Raw genomic sequence first — 23,531 nt, forward strand, 5'->3', positions numbered from 1 at the left:
CCCACACAGCCACTGGGATCTACCCAGGTGTTTGATCTTAGCCCTATGGGCTTGTCAAATCAGATTTTTTTAAGGGAAGCCAAAAATTTGGCTAGGATAACTGTCCAAATTTAATTTTTTGAGCAGGGTCTCGCTCTGTCACCCAGGCTGGAGGGCAGTGGCCATATTTCGGCTCACCGCCTCCCGAGTTCAAGCGATTCTCCTGCCTCAGCCTCCTGAGTAGCTGGAACTACAGGCGTGTGCCACCACGACCGGCTAATTTTTGTATTTTTTTTAGTAGAGATGAGGTTTTGTCATGTTGGCCAGGCTGTTCTCAAACTCCTGACCTCAGGTGATCCACCCACCTCAGCCTCCTAAAGTGCTGGGATCACAGGCATGAGCCACCGCACCCAGCCCTCTCCGATTTTATTTTAATGTTTGTTTTTGTTTTAGAGATAAGGTCTTGCTTTGCTGCCCAGGCTGGAGTGTAGTGGTGCTATCATAGCTCACTGCAGCCTTAAACTCCTGGGCTCAAGTGATCCTCTCATCTCAGCCTCAAGTAGCTGGGACTACAGGTGTGCACAACCACGCCTAGCTAATTTTTATTTTTTTGTGTGTAGAGATGGGGTCTAGCTACATTGTCCAGGCTGGCCTCAAGAAATCCTCCTATCTTGGCCTCCCAAAGTGCTGAGATTACAGACATGAGCCACTACACCGGGCCCTATACATGTTTCTTAAGAAATGGGGTATTGCTATATTGTCCAGGCTGGACTGAAACTCCTGGGTTTAAGCCATCCTCCTGCGTCTGCCTCTTGAGTAGCTGGGACTACAGGCACATGCCACCAAGCCTGGCTAGCTCTCTGATTTTTTTTTAATTTAATTTTTTTGAGATGGCGTTTCACTTGTCGCCCAGGCTGGATGCAACGGTGCGACCTTGGCTCATTGCAAACTCTGCCCAGGTTCAAGTGATTCTCCTGCCTCAGCCTCCAGAGTAGCTGGGATTACAGGCACCCGCCACCACGGCCGGCTAATTTTTTTTTTTTGTATTATTAACAGAAATGCGGTTTCACCATGTTGGCCAGGCTGGTCTCAAACTCCTGACCTCAGGTAATCCACTCGCCTCTGACTCCCAAAATGCTGGGGTTACAGGTGTGAGCCACCGCCCCCGGCCTAGCTCCCCGATTTTAAATGCTAGCATGAAAATATATACATATATTTTTACTTTTTTTTTTTTGAGATGAAGTCTCACTCTCTCGCCCAGGCTGGAGTGCAGTGGCATGATCTCTGCTCACTGCAACCTCCACCTGCTGGGTTCAAGTGATTCTCCTGCCTCAGCCTCCCGAGTAGCTGGGATTACAAACACAGGCCACCATGCCTGGCTAATTTTTATATTTTTAGCAGAGACGGGGTTTCACCATGTTGGCCATGCTGGTCTCGAACTCCTGACCTCAGGAGTTTGCCCGCCTTGGCCTCCCAAAGTGCTGAGATTACAGGCATGAGCCACCACGCCCGGCCTAAATGCTAGCATTAAAATATCTTAAAGCACCGTGCAGAACCCACAAACCAGTCTGCGGCTTCCAGGGAGCATGCAAAGAGCCAAGCCGCACGGCCGGGGCCCCGAGTGCTGCCGACCCCATGCCTCACCTCCCTGCTGTGTCTTGACCTGGATGGGGTCCGAGAGGGGCCCGTCGCCGACGGAGGTGAAGGCGAGCACCCGCACGGTGTAGGTCTCGTCCTCCAGCAAGCTGCCCACGGTGGTCAGCAGGCTGTCGTCCACGTTGTGCTTCTGCCAGTTGCCCACAGGGTGCTCCGGCTCCATGGTGTAGTAGACACGGTAGCCGCGGATCAGGCCGTTGGGCTCCACCGGCTCCTCCCACTGCACAATCATGGTGGTGGCGCTGAGCATACGGGCTTGCACATTTCGCGGTGCGCTGGCCGGGGCCTGCTCGCCCGTGCGGGTGACCACGGACTCGCTGGGGGGCCCCTGGCCGATGGAGTTGACGGCCGACACCCAGATCTCGTACTCTGAGTTGGGGCTCAGGCCGCCGATGCTGTAACGCGTGGTGGTGATGTCCTCTTTAATCTGATACGGCCCGTCCTGGCTCTTGGATTTATATTCAATGACGTAATAGGACACAGGGTCTGGGTTGCCCGAGTCCCACGTGATGGTGATGCTGGTGGCTGTGTTCTCGGTCACCACGGGAGTCCCGGGAGCTTTGGGGAGAGCTGTGGGCAGGAGGCAGCTGTGTCATGCATTGGGTACATCGGTTGAGGACCTTGAAGGCTGTGTGACTTTTCACCATTCAGTCGCCTTCTCTGAGCCTTGATTTGCCCAGCAGTAATCATGGGCCTCATGACTCCTGTCATCATCTACAGCAAGGGGTAACAAACTATGGCCCAGGGGCCACCCAGTACCCATTTTCTTTTTTCTTTGAGATGGAGTCTCGCTCTGTCACGCAGGCTGGAGTACAGTGGCCCAATCTCGGCTCACTGCAAGCTCCGCCTCCCGGGTTCACACCATTCTCCTGCCTCAGCCTCCCAAGTAGCTGGGACGACAGGTGTCTGCCACCACGCCGGGCTAATTTTTTGTATTTTCAGTAGAGATGGGGTTTCACTGTGTTAGCCAGGATGGTCTCGATCTCCTGACCTCATGATCCACCCGCCTAGGCCTCCCAAAGTGCTGGGATTACAGGCATGAGCCACCGTGCCTGGCCTTTTCTTTCTTTTTTTTTTTAGACGGAGCCTTGCTCTGTCACCCAGGCTGGAGTGCAATGGCTTGATCTTGGCTCACTGCAACCTCCACCTCCCAGGTTCAAGTGATTCTCCTGCCTCAGCCACCCGAGTAGCTGGGATTACAGATGTGCGCCACCACGCCCAGCTAATTTTTTTTTTTTTTTTTTTGTATTTTCAGTAGAGACAGGGTTTCACCATGTTGGCTAGGCTGATCTCGAACTCCTGACCTCAGGTGATCTGCGCAGCTCGGCCTCCCAAAGTGCTGGGATTACAAATGTGAGCCACCCCGCCTGGCCCATTTTATTTATTTTTAAAGACAGGGTCCGGCTCTGTCGCCCAGGCTGGATTGCAGTAGTGCGATCATAGCTCACTGCAGCCTTGAATTCCTGGGCTCAAGCAGTCCTCCTGCCTCAGCCTCCTGAGTAGCTGGGACTAAAAGCATGCACCACTGCACTTGGCTAAGTGTTTCATTTTTTTCTGGTAGAGAAGGGGTCTGGTTATGTTGCCCAGGCTGGTCTCAAAGTCCCGGGCTCAAGCAAACCTCCTGCCTTGGCCTCCCAAAGTGCTGGGATTACAGGCGTGAGTCACTGCGCCTGGCCAGGATCATTTATAACCAATAAATACCTGTTCAAAGAACAACCGTCCCCTTCCTAGCCATGAATGACTGAAGCCAAGAGGGTAACTCGGAGGTGCTCCCACGCTGCCTCCCACTTGTGCCTGAAGTCGGGGATCGACTCCAGCCTGCCCCTCCACCTACGAGCCCCATGGGCCCTGCTCACATTTCACCGTGATCTGAGCAACCGCCTCGATGACGCCCAGGCTGGACATGGCCACGCAGGTGTAGTTGGCCGAGTCCTTGACGTCTGTGAGTTCCAGCACGTTCCGACCCACGGGCATGTCATCCTCGGGGGTCAGGTCCTCGGCCCCCTGCATCCACTTCACGTACGGCATGGGCGAGCCCACGGCCACGCAGGTGATGTTCACGTTGCCCCCTGGCATGATCTCGTGGCTCATGGGCAGGATGGAGAAGCGCGGCGCCACGCGGCGGACTGGGGAGGGGGCGGCAGTGACGGCAGGAGGGAGATGCGAGGGGTGAAGTGGGGTGGGGGTAGGAGGGGAAGACAGGATGCGGAGGAGAAAAGAAAGAAAAGCAGGAAGGAAGAAAGAAAGAAGGAAAGAAAAAAAAAAAGAAAAAAATGGAAAACCATTTAAATATAAACAGGGCTGGTTCTTTTCCCTCTGTTGACTTTTTTCCCCCCAAATGAAAAGAAAACAAAAGAACCAAATTAAAAAACCAAATTCCAACACAAAGAAACCAAAACTTCAAAGGAAGGTACTTCACAAACAATATATAGAGAGATATATCAATATATAATAGACATGAAGCATTATCTCATAGCAACAGGGCTTCATAGACCAGGGTGGCTGGTCACAGCACAGATACGGACACAAAAATTTATCAGCGGTTTCTCATCTTTGCAGACAGCGGTGGCTTCAGGGAACAGGTGGCCTCCGATCACTCCTGAATGGGGGCATCCCCTTCGGGGAGCGCTGGAAGATTCCGGCTGCCAAGTTTCGGGATGTGGGTGGGTTAGGAGAGGCGGCAACTTCCAACCCTCCCTGGTTCTCTGGGGATGTGGCGGTCATAGGACAGTTGTTGAGGCCAGGAGACAGAGGGAACCTGAGATGTCAGTCCCCCACTCCCCGGTGACTCGGGGCCCTGCCCACTTACCCGCCCGCCCCGACCGGGCCCTCCAGGAAAAGATGAGAAACTCTAATGAAATTTTTGTGGTTTTTGGGTATAGAAACCCTTCTAAAAGCTTCTGTCAGATCTGACAAGTTTCCATCAATAGATGCAGCTCTGAGTCACAAACATCATGCAAAATAGATTGAGAGAGAGAGAGAAAAAGAGAGAGAGAGCGAGAGACAGAGAGAGAAAGGAGGGAGGAACTGCAGGGGGAAGATCTGGATTTTGGGGATCTCTAGTGCACACTTACGTGACACCAGAGAGAGGAGACGAATGAATGGGGAGAGAGAAAGAATAGAAAATAGGGACAGAGAGCGGGAGGGGCAGAGAAAGAAAGAAAGAAGGGGGGGGCCCACTTCAATGCTGCATATTAATTCTAGCAGATGTGATCCAATGTGACATGCCACATTGTCACATCACAGCCCTGGCGGAATAATAAATAGGATATTAATAATAATAATAATAAATAATAATAAACAAGGGAATGAACTTGAACGTTGAGAGAACAGGGACATGTTCTGTGCGTTTCTAAGCGGGGAAGTGGATGCAGCCTTCTCTCAAAGACCATGATGAAGGCAGCAGGATGCATTTCGGGGGCTCCGTTTTCGGAAGTCAGATGGGTTCCGGGGCAGGGGGAAGGGGAGGAGGCTAGTGGGCAACTGAACTTGCAAAGAGCACTGCTGGCCCACAGGGGCTGTTTAACTGCTGTGGGAAGGACTCGGGTGAACCTAATAAATCCTTCTAGCGGGAAAAGGGGTTGTCCCTGGGTGACAGTCTCAGGTCCTAAAGAAGACACATGGGTGCGTCCCCAGCTTTGGATGGGTGAAGGAGTCTTGTTTCAACTGCACAGATGACGGACTGGAGGCTCAGTTAGGATCCCCATCAACACCTGCCTCTGGTTTTCATACGGGATTGGGGGTGCAGCCTCAGGGGGTCTGGTCTACGATGCTGAGGAGTGGGTTCAAGGGGATAAAGGGAGGTGGCCCCAACTCCCTCCCTTCCAGCCTCAGTTCCTAGCTGGAAATCCCAACCCCTGCCTTCCTGAATCCGGGTGGGAGGCAAAGAGAAGGGGGGACGTCGGCAGGCGTGGGAGTGGGGTCTGGAAGCTGGCAGCCCTTCGGAAAAAGAAGCCCCACGAAAAGTCCAGAGTCGTGCTGGAGACAGGATGGAGGGAGTGGAGGGTACCGCTCCAGGGGAGGAGTCGGGGCATGGGGAGACAGAAGGGCCATGCACACAGAGTGGAGGTGAGGGGCGAGGTGCCGTGAGATGGGGGGGCGGGTGGCTTTCTGGTAGGGCTGGGTGGAGGGCGGGGGTGTGGGGGGAGAATGGGGTCCGGCCAGCCAGCGGACGCGGTCCAGGCCAGCCGCCGGCACCCACAGCGAGGCACAGGTAAGATGCCGAGGCTGAGTTGTCATGGAAACAGAACACAATGGGGAAATGAGCGTGGGGGGAGCTAATTATTCAAGGACAGAAAAACGGATCGACGTCCAAAACAAAACCAGGAAGAACAAATGAAATAACAAAGCAAAAGCAATTAAAAAAAAAAAAAAGAGAGAGAGAATCTAAAAAACAAACAAAAAAACTCCCTCTGAAACAAAACACAACACCCAAACGCAAGAAGAAAAAAAATTAAAAAATCATGGAATGGGTGTGGGGCTGAAAATCGGGGTCTGAAAGGAGGAGGACTGTGACTTCCCCAGGGAGACGCCCTCCCCCTGGCAGAACACAGGATCCGGCCTCCCCACCCAGCACCCAAGAGCCTTGGCCAAGGGTTTGGGGTGGCCCCAGGGGTGGGAGCCTCATGGACAAAAAAACCTTCGGAACAAACCAACCCAGCCCGACTCAAGTCTCTCTCTCTAAAGCCCCTCTCAGTCCACTTCTCGACACCCTGCCTCTCTTAGGGCTGAGCAAGTTGGAGGTCCCAAAGCTGAAATCACATAGCAAGATGAACTCCTCAAGGTCTCTGAATCCCATAGTAAACCTCTCCAGGCAGAGGTGGAGGAGCTGATGTGGCTGAATGTGCCCAGTGTCCTTGGGAAGGTCCCCCGTCCTCCTGGAGCCTGTTTTCTCATCTGTAAAATGGAGGGAATTGGGTCTCCTGCCGAGAAAGGCATTAACCTGACTCGAGCAGTGCCTGGCACAGCAGGTGCTAAACCCAGGCATGGAGCTGGTGAAGTTACCTTTCAGCCTCCCAGGGGCTGGGACGATCAAACAGCTTCTCTACCTAATGGGAGTTCAGCGATGAATTATAAAAAGGAAATGGAGGCAGGCGCGGTGGCTCATGCCTGTAATCCCAGCACTTTGGGAGGCTGAGGCAGGTGGATCACCTGAGATCAAGAGTTGGAGACCAGCCTGGCCAACATGGCAAAATCCCGTCTCTACTAAAAATACAAAAATTAGCCAGGCGTGGCGGCGGGTGCCTGTAGTCCCAGTTACTCTGGAGGCTGAGGCAGGAGAACTGCTGGAACCCGGGAGGCAGAGGTTGCAGTGAACCGAGATTGTGCCACTGCACTCCAGCCTGGGTGACAGAGAGACACTCCATCTCCAAATAAATAAATAAATAAATAAATATAAAAAGGAAATGGAAACAGTAAGAATTTCTACTGAATCCCCATCTTACTTTCTTCCTTCTAACAATTTTGAGAGGCAAACGTCCTTATGCTCATTTTGCAGATGAGGGAACAGGGACTCAGAGAGGTAACAAGACTAGATGGAACTCACAGAAAGGAAGTAGCGTAGCCAGAGCTCAAAGCCAGGCCAGCCTGGTTCCTGCCTCTCAGAGAAAACAAGGCTTTTCTCACCACAGTGAGTAACGAGGATTACAGCCAAGTATTAATTCTTGGCATCTAGCTCTTTCAAACCTGTGTGTCCTGACCCACTGGGGACACCAAAGAGGAAAAAAGTACCCATCACCTATACCAAACTCCATGTAATGGCCAGTTGCCACTGGTTGAATAATATCCAGTAGCCATCATAATAAATGTCCAGAAGCCATCAGTAAAAGGCTTATACTCAAAGGAACTGTTGGAACATCAAAGGGAATAAGATCTAGCTTTAGGATCTAAAGGTTAAGTGCCAGGCCAATTTATCTATTCTGTAAGGGTCAACATCTTATCCAAAAGACCCTGTTCCTGTTTGATCTTATTTTAAAATATCTCTCCATAGGGATGTCATAATTTGCAAGGTACCTCTTTTTTTAGAAGTAGAGACAAGGGGATACCTGTTGAATATATAAAAGACTTGCAGTACAGGGTTAACTATAAATCAGTTAAATGTGGGAGGGCATTTACCAACAGCAGTAATTTTAGGGCTCACAATCCCCAACATGGCCAGCAACCATCAGTTAAATGGACCTGCCAATAAATTATAACGGCTCCTCTGACACCTAAGAAACTTGCCCACTTGCTTTCTCACCCACCTCATTTGTTTCAAAGGGTGTGCTCTAGGAAGAGGGCTGGTTTGCCACGAGTTTAAGGGAGGATCATGCCCATTGGCACTAGGTGGCTCAGATCGCCCCCTCCCTGGGGACCTTGTAAGGCCTCTGGGCATCCTCCCAACTGGCAAGGGCGGGTGACTGACGCTGTGTTCTGCCCGGTTTGGTGCTGGCACCCACCCACGTCATCTTTCCACCCCCGGCTGCAAGCTTGAGGTGCAGGTTAGAAAGTAAGGTGGGCACGGAGCCCACGGGACGGAGAGGCCCCGCGGGACCCCCGCCCCCAATTACCGACCTGAATGGAGGGTCCAGGCAGGTTATAAGGGGACCACACCAGCCTTGGTCCTCAGCACGCTCCAGCTGGCTCTGGTTTCCAGCTCTTCTCGTCACCGAGTAGCCGGGGGGTCCCAGCGGGGGGGACCCGCTTGGGCGAGGGGGTCAGGAGGGTGGGCGGTGGGGTGGGGGGGTGGCAGGTTGTGGGGGGTGGTCGCTTCAAACCCCGATTCACATGGAAAAACAACTCAAAAACCGTCAAAGCAACCAGGAGACGACCCCTCCCCCAGGCAGGAAGAGGCAGAAACACAAAAACCAAAAAAGGGGGTTGGGAGTGGGGGCGAGGGTAAAGGGGAGGAAGGAAACTCAAAAGTGAGGTGATCTGGTTGAAGCACTAGGTAGGGAACCCCGACAGTGTCAGACATCTCAACGATTCAGCAAGCCGCAGCTCCAAGGGATGCGGGGGCGGGGCGGGGGGGGGGGGCTCTGCTGGGCATTTTGGGGTGGGAGAAGATTCTAGATACTTCTCCAAACTCCAAAATGAATATGCGGATGGAGAGGGCAGGGGAGAGATGCCAAGAAACTGTGCAGCCTCCGGGGGGTTTATTTAAGCTTAGATTACACCTGTCGGGGGGGGAAGGGAGGGGTTGGAAACATTCCTAATTCCATAGCCCACTTCTTGTCCTCTCCTTTGAACTCCAGCCTGTAGCCCAAGGAGGGTGGGCACCGCCCCTCAGCCCACCTGTGTATTTTCTGCTATCCTTCTCCATCATTTTGCTGTGCCTCCCTCCCTCCCTCCCTCCCTCCTCTCCCCGCCCACCGCCAGCTCCCTCCGCCACTGAGGTTGCGTGCAAGGCCCGGAGGGACCTGGCTGGCTCCCTGGCCCACGGGCTGACCAGCGGCCTTGGCAAGTCATTGGTATTTTGAGCTGGACGTTTGGATGCGCTCTAGATACTTTTTACTTTTATTTATTTATTTATTTATTTTTGGTACCCGCTCTCTCTTTCTCTCATTTTTCTTTTTGTTTTTCCCCCAGTTCTGGCCAATCTATGGACTTCCCTCACCACCCCCCCCCCCCCGCCCCACCTCGCTGTGGCCGCCGGAGACACGGGGCTTTCCAAATGACAAGGTGTAATCTAATATTCCCCTCACAAACCCCCTCCCCCAACAGAGGAAACAGCGAATGCAGAGGGTGTGAGGCAGGCAGCAGGCGAGAGGTGTTCAGAGCTCAGTGTTCCTGCAGAGTGACCCCCTCCTCGCCGCCCACCCTGCCCAAATGGGGGGACGCCTGCCTTCCCACCCCTGGAGTCCCCTCTCCCCCATGTGATGAGGGTGGGATGAGAAGGTCTGGGTCCTGATCTAACACTGCCTGCCCCCCTAGGGTCAAGCCAGCGGCCTTAAGTAGGAAGGCATGGCCAGGTATAGTAAGCACGAACTAGAGAGCTGGCCAACACACCCCAATGCGAGCCTTTCTGGGAATATAGGAGGTGAGGGGTGTTCCAGCCCACCATCTATGTCTGTCCCTGTTTTGGGGGGCCAGGAGGTAAGGGGAACACCTGGGGGTCACATCCATCAATGTTAGGGCTTGGGTATTGGAAATTTAATTTAAAAAACAATTTTTCCCCATAAATTTGCATACATGGGTTGATCTGAAAAGGCCTGGGGACAGGTCACAAATATTGAAAAAGAAGACCTGGAAATTGGGCAATCTAGGCCTTGCTGGTGTCACGCAGCAGGTACTGGTTTCTTAGCTTAGCACTCGAGACTCTGCGTTAAATTATGCCAGTCCCATTGGCCTCTTCCAAAACCTTGAAGATATCCTCAGTCCCTTCAAGGTAGAACACTGCTCAACTGGCAGGGTGCGGTGGCTCACGCCTGCAATCCCAGCACTTTGGGAGGCTGAGGTGGGTGAATCACCTGAGGTCAGGAGTTTGAGACCAGCCTGGCCAACAAGGTGAAACCCTGTCTCTACCAAAAAATACAAAAATTATCCGAGCGTGGTGCCAGGTGCCTGTAATCCCAGCTACTCAGGGGACTGTGGCAGGAGAATCACTTGAACCCAGGAGGCGGAGGTTGCAGTGAGCCAAGATTGCGCCACTGTACTTCAGCCTGGGCAACAGAGTGAGACTCTGTCAAAAAAAAAAAGGGCCGAGTGTGGTGGCTCACACCTGTAATCCCAGCACTTTGGGAGGCCAAGGCAGGTAGATTACCTGAGGTCAGGAGACCAGCCTGGCCAACATGGCAAAACCCTGTCTCTAATAAAAATACAAAAATTAGCCAGGCGTGGTGGAGGGCAACTGTAATCCCAGCTACTTGGGAGGCTAAGGCAGGAGAATCACTTGAACCCAGGAGGCAGAGGTTGCAGTGAGCCGAGATCACATCACTGTACTCAGCCTGAGCGACAAGAGTGAAACTCTGTCTCAAAAAAGAAAAAAAGAAAGAGAAAATTCCTCCCGATGTCTCCAGCTTGTTCCAAGTTCCCCTGGCATCAGAGGATGGCAAACCATTTACGTGGGTCCCGTGCACTACGTTTCAATAATGCTATGTTGCTAGACCAGGTAGTAAAGACACTACCTTTAGCCACTAACTCATACTCTAAAGGCTTAGAGTTTTAAAGAACCAGAAAAGAACATTCACAGTCAGGGAGAATATAATCTGATCATCTTCCCACCTTGTGAAAAGCCGGAGGAGGGAGAATTCAACTACAGCTGGGAGTGGAGCTGCCAGCTGTATTTTTAAAAACGGACACAATTTTGACTTAAGCCCTTTGGATCCCAGAGATAAATTTCAGGAGAAGAAGGGCAAGCCTGAATATTTTACCCCCTGTACCACCCAGAGTCAGCCAAAGCTGGAGATTTGTCAGTTTAAAAATAAATAAGAGTGAGATTAGGGGTTGCATTTTTTCTCCTTTTTCCAATTAATTCCTGTGACTGGCTGCTCTGGCAACAATGTAAATACTTGTAGCTTTCAGAACATGCCAGGTAGCCCATCTCTTCTGGCGGGCTGGTACTTATCTGCAAGGGTAGCCTTGTATTTAACATGGGCCTTTGTTGTCCCTTTCTGTGGCCACAGAACTTCCTAGGAAATGACAGTAGGGAAAATGAGTTATGGCTCTGGAGTCCGCTGATCTCATGGGGATGGGGTTGGAGTCAGGAGAAAATGAGATCGTGAGATGAGCTCAGGAAAGCACTAGCGAAAAATGAGGTCTGAGCAAATGAATTAGCTTCTGCCCTACAATTATTTTTAAAAGTTTCCCATATGCCATCTTATTCAAACAGTGGACATGTGAAGTACATAACAGGGAAACTAAAACCCACAAAGAAGGGAAGTGACTTGCCCAGATCATTTGCTTGAATCCTTTATTTACAACAATCCTACTGGCAATGCTTGTTACACAGAGCACTTGACAAGCGCTTAGTTCAATGAAATCCTTTCACCTACCCTGGGATCAAGGTTCATTTATGGTCCCTACTGTTCAGATGAGGAAGTGGGGACTCCAAGTGGTCAAATGACTAGTTCAAGGTCACGTAGCCAGGGAGGGGCACAGACAAGACTGGAATCCAGGTCTGCCAGAGTCCAGAGCCTATGCTCTCATCACTTTCTGGGCTGTACTGCCCAGAAAGTCCAAGTGGTCTTCAGAGACCCTCTGTTCACTCAGTTCCAATGCACCAGGACCTAGCTTTGGTGGAGGGGCTGGGAGACCCCTTTCTGCCATCTTTTGGCACTGCTCTGAGGGTCAGCCTGGCAGCTCGCATGCTGGGTTAATAAGCAAATCTTACTGCATCTAAAGTCCTCTTGCCAACTTGGTCCAGGATTTAGTAATTGGCAAGTTTGGAGAAGGTGAGTGAGGGACAAGAGGGGGAAAAGGTGATTCCAAAGTCTGGCTTCTGTCCTCAACATCGTCTAAACTGGGTAGTCAGCTGGGGTTGGTGGTTAAAAATCTACATGGATATTTTATTGGGGGGTGTTTTTATTGGGGGTTGGAGTAAGACTCTCAAGGGCATGCCTTTTCTTGGGGAGGGGAGCAGAAGATGGGGGTGTGCATCTCTGAAGATTTGCAAGAGTGAGAGACACACAGAGAGAAAGAGAGTTGAAAAAGAGAAACAGAAGCAGAGGGAGAGTTGGGGAGGCAGAGAGAGCAGGGGAGAGGCTGTGTCCAAGGTTCCCCTGGGCTTTTTCCAGAATTCCACAGCTCTGATGCTCAGGTACTCAGAAAGTGACCACGCTGTGTTGCTGGACAAAAGACGCCTGTGACTGGGCTCAGAGTCTGAGAGGGGATGGGGGAAGCAGCCAGTGCTGCCTGGGAGGCAGAGGCATAGTGTTCCAGGTCAGATAATTGGCCAAGTCTTTCTTCCAAAGTCTGTCCGGCTACATTTCCTAATGGGCACTTCTGGATTGGTACCCAGCCAGAATGCATACAGTCATCACAGCAGCTGCCGTTTTGAGTGCCAATTACACACCGAGTATGCACAGTCCTGTGAAAATGGTGCTGTTATTGCCCTCTCCCCTCATTTAAAACTGACCATAATCCATATTTGGATATGTCACTAAAATGAATAAGAACTCAAAATGCTAGTGCACATTCAGCAGTACTTCAAATGCCTGGGTTTGGGCTTATTTGGGAGCGCAGGAGGCAGTCTCATTCTGAGGTAGAAGGATGGGAACATGCCTGCTTAAGCTTCCTTCCAACATGGCTGCCTGGAGGCAGGGAGCTGAGTTACTACCTCTGGGGAAAGAGGGGCTGGCCAGTGAGGTCAGGAAAATTGGGCTGCTCTCTCCACACACCCCACCCATGTTCTGACCTCCTGCCATCTGTCTGTGCCACCTCCCTTGTGCCTAAGTGGTCACTTTCTGCCCTGGCATCCCAGCTGTGGGACCCCTTCTGCCCTCCTGGATGATAGCTGGGACAGGAACACTGGCTTTTAAATCACAATGCGTTTGGAGAACAACCACAGAACAGCTCAACCCAAGAAACCAAAACCAAATAGCACAGACACAAGACAGAACCAAAGACGAGTCGCTTTGGGGGAGAAGAGGACCAGGTGAAGGGAATGGGAGGGGAAAAAATAAACATTTGATTCTCCCCCCCAAAACGAAACAAAACCAAAGAAAAAAAGAAAAAAAAAAAAAGAAAAAGGAAAAAAGAAAACCAAAAGAGAAAAACGGAACGGAAGACGAGAAACACTCCAACAGAAGGCGCTGGGAATTCACCAAACCAAACCGACAAGAGAGGCATGCAGAGAAATTTTTACATTCTCCCAGCATGCATCAGGCCCAAGTTACCATGACGACGAGGAGTGCAAAAAACTTAGCAACAACATTACCAACGGATGCAGAGGCGACCATAATGCAAGCATCGCATGTGTGCGGCCGGCCCTAGGCCGGGCTGGGCGCGGCTGAGATTTTCGTGTCTTTCTGGGTTTTGCTCTCGCTTGGCGGTTTTTTTTTGTTTAGTTTGCTTTGTGCTTATGATTCATATTCCATCTTTTAAAATTGTTGTTCATTTTTCTATTTTTTTCCGTGTGCGTGTCAGTGTGTGTCCGTGTGGTGTCTACATGTGTTTTGTGTGTGTGCGTGTCATTTTCAGAATGTAAAAATGTGGGTAAAGAAAGTAAAAAAGAAAAAAACACACCAACCTTCTCGAAGCTCTGAGGGATGTAAAGGGGGTTTGATGCAGAACACAATGACATGGGAAGAAGAGAAAAAATAGGGGAGATACAGAGAGTAAAAAGAGGACTTCCCAAGGCTAAAAGCTGCAATAGTTTGTTTTTTTTTCTTTAAACCAAAAAAAAAAATTAAAATTAAAAAATAAAAAGAACAGCAATGACCTTTTTGTCTTTTCTCCACTCTGCCCTCGACATACAAGATCTACTACATTTGCCTTTCTCCATTCTTTTCTAAGCTTGATTCTGGAGCATCTAAGACCCAGGCAAAGATGAGGAAATGGAACCTCACCCCCTCAACTGCCCCCAAGAGGATGGAGGCTCATGCTGGGGACCCCACCTCTGGGGGATGAGGACACAGAAGCCCCCCTCCCTTCTTGCACCTTCACTAAAGTCCCCACCCGGCTCCCTGCCCCACACCTGCTGTCCACATTCTTTTGAGCCCTGCTGGATTTACAAACCCCCATCCCAGGTGTTGGCAGAGAAATAAGCAGGTTAGGTGAAGACCAGTCAGTTGGAGTCACGAACGCATTACAACTCACCAGAGGTGCCGTGACAGCGGATCAGACGTGCCCCTACCCACCACCCGTCCATACACCCACATCCCCATCCCCTCCCACTCCATGCGACCTCCTCCTCAGAGACAAAATGCAAAACCCCAGGTCCAGGACCAAGGAGTCACTTCAGGGCCAGCGGGTGCTGTGGATGGTGGGGACGAAGGTGGTGAGTGAGGGTCTGTGGGTAAGGGATGAGCCACATGGCCTCCTGGATGGAGAACGACTAGGGCTTGGCACTTCGCATGGGGGAAACTGAGGCCCAGAGAAGGATGTGATTGAGTCAATTACACAGCGCTAACTAGGGCAGCCCTAGGGATTGAATGGCGCCCTGGCATCCTGGCAGAAGCTGTTTCTACCACAAATCTGATCAGAAACAGCTACTAGGAGGTGAAAGGGAGGAGGAGGAGGAAGACTACAACTTCTGAAAAGACCCAAGAGCCAACACACGAGATAAGAGGAGGCCAGCAGAGGCATCTGGGGGCAAGGGAGCCCCCTGGCACCTTTGAGGCAGCACCAAGGGACCCACAAGGAAGGAAGCTTCCTTGGGGCAGGGGAGCGGGGAGGTGCTGGGGCGAGGCCCCCACGCTGCTGGGCATGACTGAGTGGGAATTGGAAACTGAGAGTAACAAGCTTCACTGGGTGCCGTGCCTGCCCCAGCTCGGTGCAACTACCGAGCCCCCGGGGGCCTGTGCCTGCTGTGGCCCCAGCCTCCCATCGGCCTGGACTGCCCTTCTCCGAGAGTCATTAGGAAGAGGCAGAAGGCGCCGGGCTCCGGACCAGCTGGTGGGGGGGTGGGAGGGGCAGCCTCGAAGACCCCTCCCCAACTTCTAGATTGAGGGCCCTGCATTAGGGGGGGCAGTGAAGCGGGGAGCTACGAGGCCACAAAGTTGGGAGAAGCAAAGCCAGCACACAGCACGGGAAGGCACGACACACCACAGAAGCCAACTCGGGTGGGCAGGCGGGTGGGGTGGGGCGGGGCAGAGGCCTGCAGGCTCCCCTGGCCCTGTAGGCCCAAGACTGACCCCCTCACCCTGCCCCACGCCTTCCTACCCCACCATCACTGCCTCCCAAGAGCCTGCTGCCCACGGGGCATCTCTCGCAAGGCACGAGGAAGGGAATTTAAGCTGCCCCCATTCTACAGGCAAGGAAACTAAGGCCCAGAGAGGGACGCCGCCTTGGCCAAGGTCCCACCGCGACCGGGGAGGGGCCTTCCTGCTTGGGTGTGCAGGGGACGGGGGAGCCCGGAGGCAGTGAGCCCGAGGAGGGAGGGGGATGGGATGGGGCGGGTCCCTGCCTTTGACCTGGACACGGCGTTCCCTACCTCGCACGTAGAGGTTGGCTGGTGAGGAGTAGCGCACACCGGCGCTGTTGGTGGCCACACACTCATATTTGCCCTGGTCGGTTTCCTCACTGCTTTCAATCTGCAGGGCTCCTGTGGGAAGAGGGGAGAAAGCTTGGTCCGTTAGAGGGGGGCCCAGGAGTGAACAGGGAAAGCTCCCCCACCAGAGTGCTCTCTGGCCTGTCTCCTGTGCTGGCTGGGCCAGAGAGGCAGATAAGAGGTGAGAAAACCTGGAAGCCCTAGCTCAGCCAGGCCTTGTATAACCTCCACCCCCACATCTAGCCCCACTAGGGCCTGGACACACCAGATTCCCCAGCAAATTCTCCACTCACAGTGGAAAAGCAGCTGGTAATGAGACTGCTGCTTCATGACTGCCAAGTTGAATTACAAAGCTGGAGAAAAGCGTGTTTGAGAAAGCACTAAGTGATGCTCTCCCGGCCAGAAGGAAAGAGTGGGTTGGCATTCACAACTCATAACCATCATTTGATAGATCCAGGGACCTGAGGGGGCCCACCACAAATCATGTGAAAATTCAGGGAGCTAGTGGTTGCTTTGTTTCATTAAGTGCCCGTGAGTAAATGAACATGGGTCTGGGTTCCTCAATTGTGTTTGGAATCCTAGTCCTCAAAGTCCTCAACGCCCGTAAGTAAATGGAGACAGGGTTGTACTTCTTCAGCTGTGTTTGAAATTTCAGGATTAGGTTATACCCTGAGGCAGCTAAAGTTAAAAACGTTGAGGATGGTGTGTATCAAGTATGTTTGAGATCAAAGCCATGAATCCAAGCCTTCTGGCCTGAAACTGATTGAAGAGAAGTCAGAATTTCCCCAAGTATTTTAAGTCATCTAAGTAAAAGTCTGAATTTACCTGCTTGTGTTTAAAACCACAGGCCTGAAGTCAATATCCTGGTGCTCATGAGTAACTGAATGGACTTCTTCAAGTGTGTTTGAAATTATGGTCCTAGACCCAATTCTATGATGCTCATAGGTATACAGGATTAGATTAAATTTTCAAAAGTATTTGAAATCAGGGGTCTGATTGAAAGCCTCTTATACTCACAAGTAAAGTTGAGGCTAAAATGCCCCAAGCCTGGATCAAAGAATTTGTTAGTCATGAGTAAATAAAGATATAAGGAAGAGAGCAATTTTTCAAGCATATTTAAAATCACAGGCCCAAATCCAAGGTCTTGGTGCTCATGAGTAGATGAAAATAGGACTGATTTCCCCTCAATACATTTGAAATCACAGGCCCAAATCAAAGACTTCACTTTCCATGAACATATAAAAATGAATGAACCTTCTTAAGAATATCTGAAATCACAGACCTTGATCAAACACTACTGTGCCCATGAGAAAATGAAAATGAGGCCAAGATTTCCCCAAAGATATCTGAAACCACATGCCTGAAACAAGTCCTTCATTTTCACAAGTAAATGAAGCTGAGTATGTCTGAAATTATAGGCCTTGATAAAAACTTGAGTGCCCACAAATAAAAAATAAGGCAAAAGTTTCCACACGTATGTTTGTAATCACAGGCCTGGATCAAAGTCCTTATTTTCATAAGTAAATAAAACTTAGCGTAACATATCTAAGTGTGTTTGAATCACAGGCCTGGACCCAAGTGCCTGTCAACCATGAGTAAATGAAGATGAGTGAATATCCCCAAATGGGTTTGAATCACAGGCTTCAATCAGAGCCTATGGTACCAGGGGTCCAAAAATCCAGACTGAGCTTTCCAGCCTTGTTTGTGATTATCCCACAGAAATGACACGGACCCACAGATTGGGGGATTCTCTCTGAAGGTCACGGATAAAGACTCTGCCCCCATAGAACACTGCCTGTTCTCCCTTGACCTCGAGGTTCTGGGAAGCAGGCAGTATCTCCATCACTAAGGAGGCCCAGAGAGGGTCAGAAGACTGTCTAGGTCACACAGCATTTGTAGCAAAGGTAGGGCTGGACACTGATTCTTCCCCAGGGTTCCCACTCAGGCCTTATGTTGGCTCTTCTCTGAGGCAGCAGTTGGGTGGGGGGTAAGGGATGGAGCAGACCGACCTGAGAGTGCGTGTCTCTATGTGTCCTTGGGTTAGAACCTCCAGATCAGAAAGAACTGTGGAGCTGGAAGGATCACTTTGCATGTTCGTTTTGTTTCTTTTTTTTTTTTTTTTGAGAAGGAGTCTCACTCTGTCACCCAGGCTGGAGTGCAGTGGCACGATCCTAGTAGCTCACTGCAACCTCTGCCTCCCAGGTTCAAGTGATTCTCCTGCCTCAGCCTCCTGAGTAGCAGGGATTACAGGCGCCCACCACCATGCCCGGCTAATTTTTGTGTTTTTAGTAGAGATGGGGTTTGCCCATGCTGCCCAGGCTGGTCTTGAGCTCCTGACCTCAGGTGATTCACCTGCCTCGGCCTCCCACAGTGCTGGGATTACAGGCGTGAACCACCGCACCCGGCCTGCATGCTCATTTTAGAGGTGGCTAAACCACATGGGGCTCCCAGCACTTTGGGGGTCTTGCCAGGTAGGGTCCTTCCCAGAGGGGGAGAGAGCCCCCCGCCTTCCACAGCCAGGTGACCTGAGGAGTCACCTCGGCCACATTCAGCCCCCTGGCCACAGACACAGACACAGACGCAGAGACTGGACTAACGCTGGGTGGAACAAAGGTGGTGGCAGGGTGGACACGCATGGAGGGGGCCTGGGGGCAGGCCCTGTGGAGCCTGAGGGGCTGAGTGGGCAGCGAGAGCGAGCGTGAGTGGGTGGGTGAGTGAGGAGCCTCTTACCTCGAATCGGAGTGCTTTCTGTAAGGGAAGCAGAGAGAACCAGGTGAATGTCACAAGGCGGTCGTGGGGGGCCGGGGGGCCCCAGGGAAGCTGGGCTGGGCCATAAGCCAGGCCTCTGCACTCTGCCCCAGGGAGGGGATCGAGCCAGCCCTGGGCATACGGACCCTGCAGGCTTTGCTGAGGAAGCTGGGAGAGGCCTCCTAGGAGCAGGGTGAGGTCTGAGGGCTTGTCAAAGCAGGAGGGCTTCCTGTAGAAGGCGGGAATCTCTGGGGGTGGAGGGATGGAGTCTAGAAGCCTCTCTGGACGGGTGAGGGGCGTCTCTATGCCCAGGGAAGGTCTGTCAGCCTGGCCCTTTGGTGGCCTTCCCTCTGGGCTGAGGGAGGGAGGTTCATCACCCCCCCTTCCTTCTTTCCTTCTTAGGGAGCCCAGCAAGGGACTGCTTTCAAGTCCAGACTAGGAGGGGACAAGGAGCAACAGGAATTATCTTGTTAGAGACAGGGAGGTGGGTGGGGTTAGCGCCCCAGGACCGGGCATTAATACAGCCAAGGAAGGGTGTCACAGACAGGCCGAGTAGGAGGGACGGGGAGAGCCTGGCAGCCTTCTTACCAAGAGGAAAAGAGGAAAGACCTGTTTCTCTGGGTCTTGGAGGCAGGGACGGTTAACTGCAAAGCAGGAAAAGGCGGCTCAGGGCTGGAACGTTACCCCCTCTGCTCATGATCCAGGGAGAAGTTTTGGGCCCCCTTCTCTCTGCTGCTGATGGCCAATAACTTGATAACTCGGCTGGCTGGGGCCAAGAAGATCCCAAGACCTGGATCTGCCAGGAGTGCCCAGACACGTGAAAAAGCAGCTCCTTCTGCGTGGCTCAAACCCATTTTACAGACGGGCCAACTGAGGCTCAGATGGGAATCTCTGAGGTCCCATCATGAGGCAGGGGTGGGTACTGAGCCTAGCTCTCCGGCCTCCTGGGATGAGGAGCTTCTGGCCTGAACTTTTCAGGGTCCCTGAATTATCTTTCGAGGTATCCTCGTGAGGCCACTCTGCACCCTTTACAGGGGAGCAAATGGAAATTTGCCTAAAGTTACACCCTGGAGAACTGGAACCCGAGTCAGTGGAAATCCAGGCTGGCCTTTGCTAGGACACTGGGATGACGATGGTGGAAGTCAGGGTTAAAGAAAGTCTTTTCAGGCCGGCCCAGTGGCTCACACCTGTAATCCTAGCACTTTGGGAAGCCGAGGCAGGTGGATCACCTGAGGTCAGGAGTTTGGGACCAGCCTGGCCAACATAGTGAAACCCCCTCTCTACTAAAAAATACAAAAATTAGCCGGGTGTGGTGGCGGGTGCCTGTAATCCCTGCTACTCAGGAGACTGAGGCAGGAGAATTGCTTGAATCGGGGATGCGGAGGCTTTAGTGAGCCGAGATGGTGCCACTGCACTCCAGCCTGGGTAACAGATTAAGACTGTCTCAAAAAAAAGAAGTCTTTTCAAGTTGGCCAAATCACTCACGGCTATTCCATCAAGTGGAAACAATGTATCCCTCAGCCATTAAAAGGTGTTCCGCTTCCCACCCTGAGAGAGATGAAGGGACTGATATTATAGGCTGATATCAGTCACTCTCACTTTAGTATCAATTAGTCCCACAACTGATTTCAGGAGATTCAGGCTGAATGCTGAGAAAAGTGGATGAGAAGTGCCCAGCAGCAGCTAGGCTGGAAAAATCTCCACTCCACGCCCAGCCCCAGCCCCCAAACTTCTGTAATTAAATCCTTTTCCAGCAGGGCTAAGGCCAAGAAGAAAGTGCGGGAGGAAATGTTGTTAGGTGCGAAGTTCCATGAGCCTGAGGATGCCTCTGAACCCCCCTCAGCCTCCACTTTGAGGTCTGCCCGGCCTTGTCTCTTTTCCTCTTTCCTTTGGGTGGACTTGTCTCTTTTCCTCTTTTCCTTTGGGTTTCTTTCTCTGCCGCACACTAGTGCCCAGCTGGGGAGGGCTGAGGGGCCGGTCGCCGGGAGGAGGGAGAGGGCGTTAGTAAACATACCAGGCAGAGTGGGTCACAATTACCAACACGGTGGCTGTTAGTTTGGTGAGGAGAAGGGGGCAGAAGGGGCACAAAGGGGATGGGGCGTTAGTTGTTGACATGGTGATGAAATCAGACTTACCAAAGGTTTCTGAACGTTTACAACAGGAGAATAAGAAAAGAGAACAGGAACGTTAATGGGTGGTTACGAAGAATCCTGTGTCCTCATCGAGGAGGGGAGGGCGGGGAAGGGGAGGGGGACGCTCAAAATAATAATAATAACATTTCTTATGGTTCCTAAAGTGGCTTATGTTCACTGAGCACCTAGCAGGCGCTAGACATTCCATCCTGGAGAGGTCACCAGAACACAAGGAAATAGGCATGTTTTATGGGGAAACTGAGGCCACCGCTCCCCTCCTTGCAGAGGCCTATGAGCTGCAAACAACCTCAGCCAGGCTAGGAGAGAGGAGGCGATTTGTCCCCCCAGTGTGAGGTCTGAGTCTCTCCAGGGAAGAGATTCTGGGCTCCACGTCTGATCTTTTTTGGGGCTTGGTTTTCACTGAGGAGGAGGAGCAGAAAGCGGAGAATGGGTAGGTAGGCTCTTTGGTGGGGGGCAAGGATGGGCAGTGAGTGCGGGGCGCTGGGGATGATTCGGGGAGGGACTGCTGCAAGGGGGGCTCCGTGGCGGGATCCTCCGAGGAATGGGAGAGAGAAAGCAAAAAGAGGGGTGTGTGGAGGTGCCGGGTGACCTCAACAGTGACCTCAACGAAGGCAGGGCGTCAAGCCCGGCACAACTGAAAACAGTAAATCCATGACACAGACAAACACGCATGTGCAGCCACACGTGTGCTCCCAATGTATGGAGACACATCCCCACCACGTGTGTCCCCACGCACGAGCACTAGGGAGGTGCGGGCTGAGGAGGGGCGCGTGTGCAGATCACCGCCCTGTGTGCACAGGCACGGGAGTGACTGCAACGTGGGTGCACGTGTGGCCGAGATGCAGGCGGACACTTTGCTCCGGGCGGGGGAAGGGAGGCCCGTGTGTGATAGCAGCCAGGCCTGCACACCTGTGCCCACACGCGGGAGGCAGGCCAGGCCGGCACAGGGAGCTCAGACATGCACACGTGGACATGTCGTGAAGCGGGGGGACGACACACACGCAGACACAGCCCCCCAGACAGCTGGACCCGCAGATGGGCCATGTGGGTGCTTTGTGGAGACACAATGGTGGAACCGCCCATCTCCAAGGCTCTGTCTGTCCCAAGTCTCCTTAGCCCAGCCAGGGCCTGAACGGACAGGCTGGACTGCCCATCTGTGCCCCATTAGAGACCTGAAGCCCCGCCATCACCTCTGCTTGTCTTTGTTCCATGATGTTCTTACTGCTCAGCCTTGGAGAGACTCTCTCCCTATAGTTTTCTATGGCTCCCCATCACCTTACTTGTCACCTCTGGACACCTGCCATTGCCTTACACAGTTTCCACTACTCCTGCCTGTCTGGGCCCCACTGTCTTCTCACTGGACGTGCCTACTGCTTCTGTAGAGGATGCTCTCTCTCTGCCACCTCCCATAGCTCCCTATTACATACCCATTGAAGCTGGTCTCCCCTTGTCACCCTCCATGGCCCACCGACACTTCTGCCTGTCTGTCTCCCATTGCTTGGGCACCGCCGATACCCACCATCCTTGGCGGCTTTCTTTCTTTCTTTCTTTTCGGAGATGAGGGTCTTGCTACATTGCCCATGCTGGTCTCAAACTCCTGGCCTCAAGCAAGCCTTCTGCCTTGGCCTCCCAAACAGCTCGGATTACAGGCATAAGCCACTGCGCCCAGCCCCCTCAGTGGCTTCCTATCACCCACAACTGTCTGTGGGTGACAGTTGTGATCTCACTGCCTGAGCATGGGAGACACTTTCCCCGCCCATGGCCCTATACAGCTCCCCATCCTTGTGCGTGTCTGCATCCATCATATGTTCACTGGCCAGGTGTTGAAGCACTATTCTTCTACCACCCTCTATAGCTCCCCAGTACTCATGCCCATCTGTGCCCCCTAATATCCTCAGCGTGTGGCTTTGAAGACATTTGCCCCCACTCCCCCAGAGCCAACACCTGCCACGGCTGCACACTGTCTCTGTCTGTCCTCCAGTAGTCCCCAGAACTTGGGGCCTGGAGATGCTCCCCGCCCCCTGCTGCCCTCCAAGGCTCCCACGTCCTGTCAGCCACCCTCACTCACCCGATCGCAGCTGTTTGATGCGTCCATTGCTGGCACTAGGATCCACAGGCAGGAAGTCCTTGAACCAGGTGATCTCAGGGTCAGGGTTGCCGCTGGCCGCACAGAGCATGGTGGCTGTCCGTGTCCGCTCCACCACCTTCAACTGTGGGCCCATGTCGATGTTGGGGAAGCCGGAGGGCAGCTGGTCCTCTGAGGGCAGAGACGGGAGAGAAATGGGCATGGTTCTGAGCACTGCACGGCCACCCCTCAGCCTGGGGCTCAGGGACTGCCCGGCCACGGGTCCAGCTCCTCCCTGGCTGCGTGACCTCAGCCCTGGGTGCCATCCTTTACAGCCAGTTCTTTTTTTTGAGACAGGGTCTTGCTCTGTTGCCCAGGCTGGAGTACAGTGGCACGATCATAGCTCACTGCAGTCTCAACAACCTGGGCTTAAGTGATCCTCCTGACTCAGCCTCCTGAGTAGCTGGGACTACAAGCATGCGCCACCACGCCTGGCTAATTTTTAAAATTTTTGTAGAGAGGAGGTCTCGCTGTGTTGTCCAGGCTGGTCTCAAACTCCTGGCCCCAAACAATCCTCCCACTTCTGCCTCCCAAAGCACTGGGATTGCAGGCATGAGCCACTGCACCTGGCTGGGTCCCTCTTCTGTACAAGGGGGAGGCTCGTGTGAGGGAGCTGAGCAGGCGAGAACGATATTTCTCACTAGGAGCTGACTCTGCTGCCCTGGGAGACACTGGGCGATGTCTGGGGATATCTGAGGTTGTCACGATTTGGGGGTGGGTGCTCCTGGAATGGACTGGGTGG

The 23,531-nt window shown here is 52.7% G+C and overlaps 1 protein-coding gene across 14 annotated transcripts in view; it reads right to left on the minus strand.

Annotated features, from left to right (window-relative positions):
* The window catches only part of PTPRS (protein tyrosine phosphatase receptor type S), a 134,062-nt gene that overhangs the window by 36,364 nt on the left and 74,167 nt on the right, over positions 1-23,531 (minus strand). For all 14 annotated transcript variants that reach the window (XM_054539420.2, XM_054539419.2, XM_024236858.3 and 11 more), the window contains 4 exons: positions 22,733-22,921; positions 15,707-15,817; positions 3,492-3,761; positions 1,624-2,205 (listed from right to left, as the gene is read on the minus strand). In XM_054539420.2, coding sequence (XP_054395395.1) covers positions 1,624-2,205; positions 3,492-3,761; positions 15,707-15,817; positions 22,733-22,921 — 1,152 coding nt within the window. The remainder of the gene's footprint in view (positions 1-1,623; positions 2,206-3,491; positions 3,762-15,706; positions 15,818-22,732; positions 22,922-23,531) is intronic.

This window comes from Pongo abelii, chromosome 20, assembly GCF_028885655.2.
Source record: "Pongo abelii isolate AG06213 chromosome 20, NHGRI_mPonAbe1-v2.0_pri, whole genome shotgun sequence".
Classification (NCBI taxonomy): domain Eukaryota; kingdom Metazoa; phylum Chordata; class Mammalia; order Primates; family Hominidae; genus Pongo; species Pongo abelii.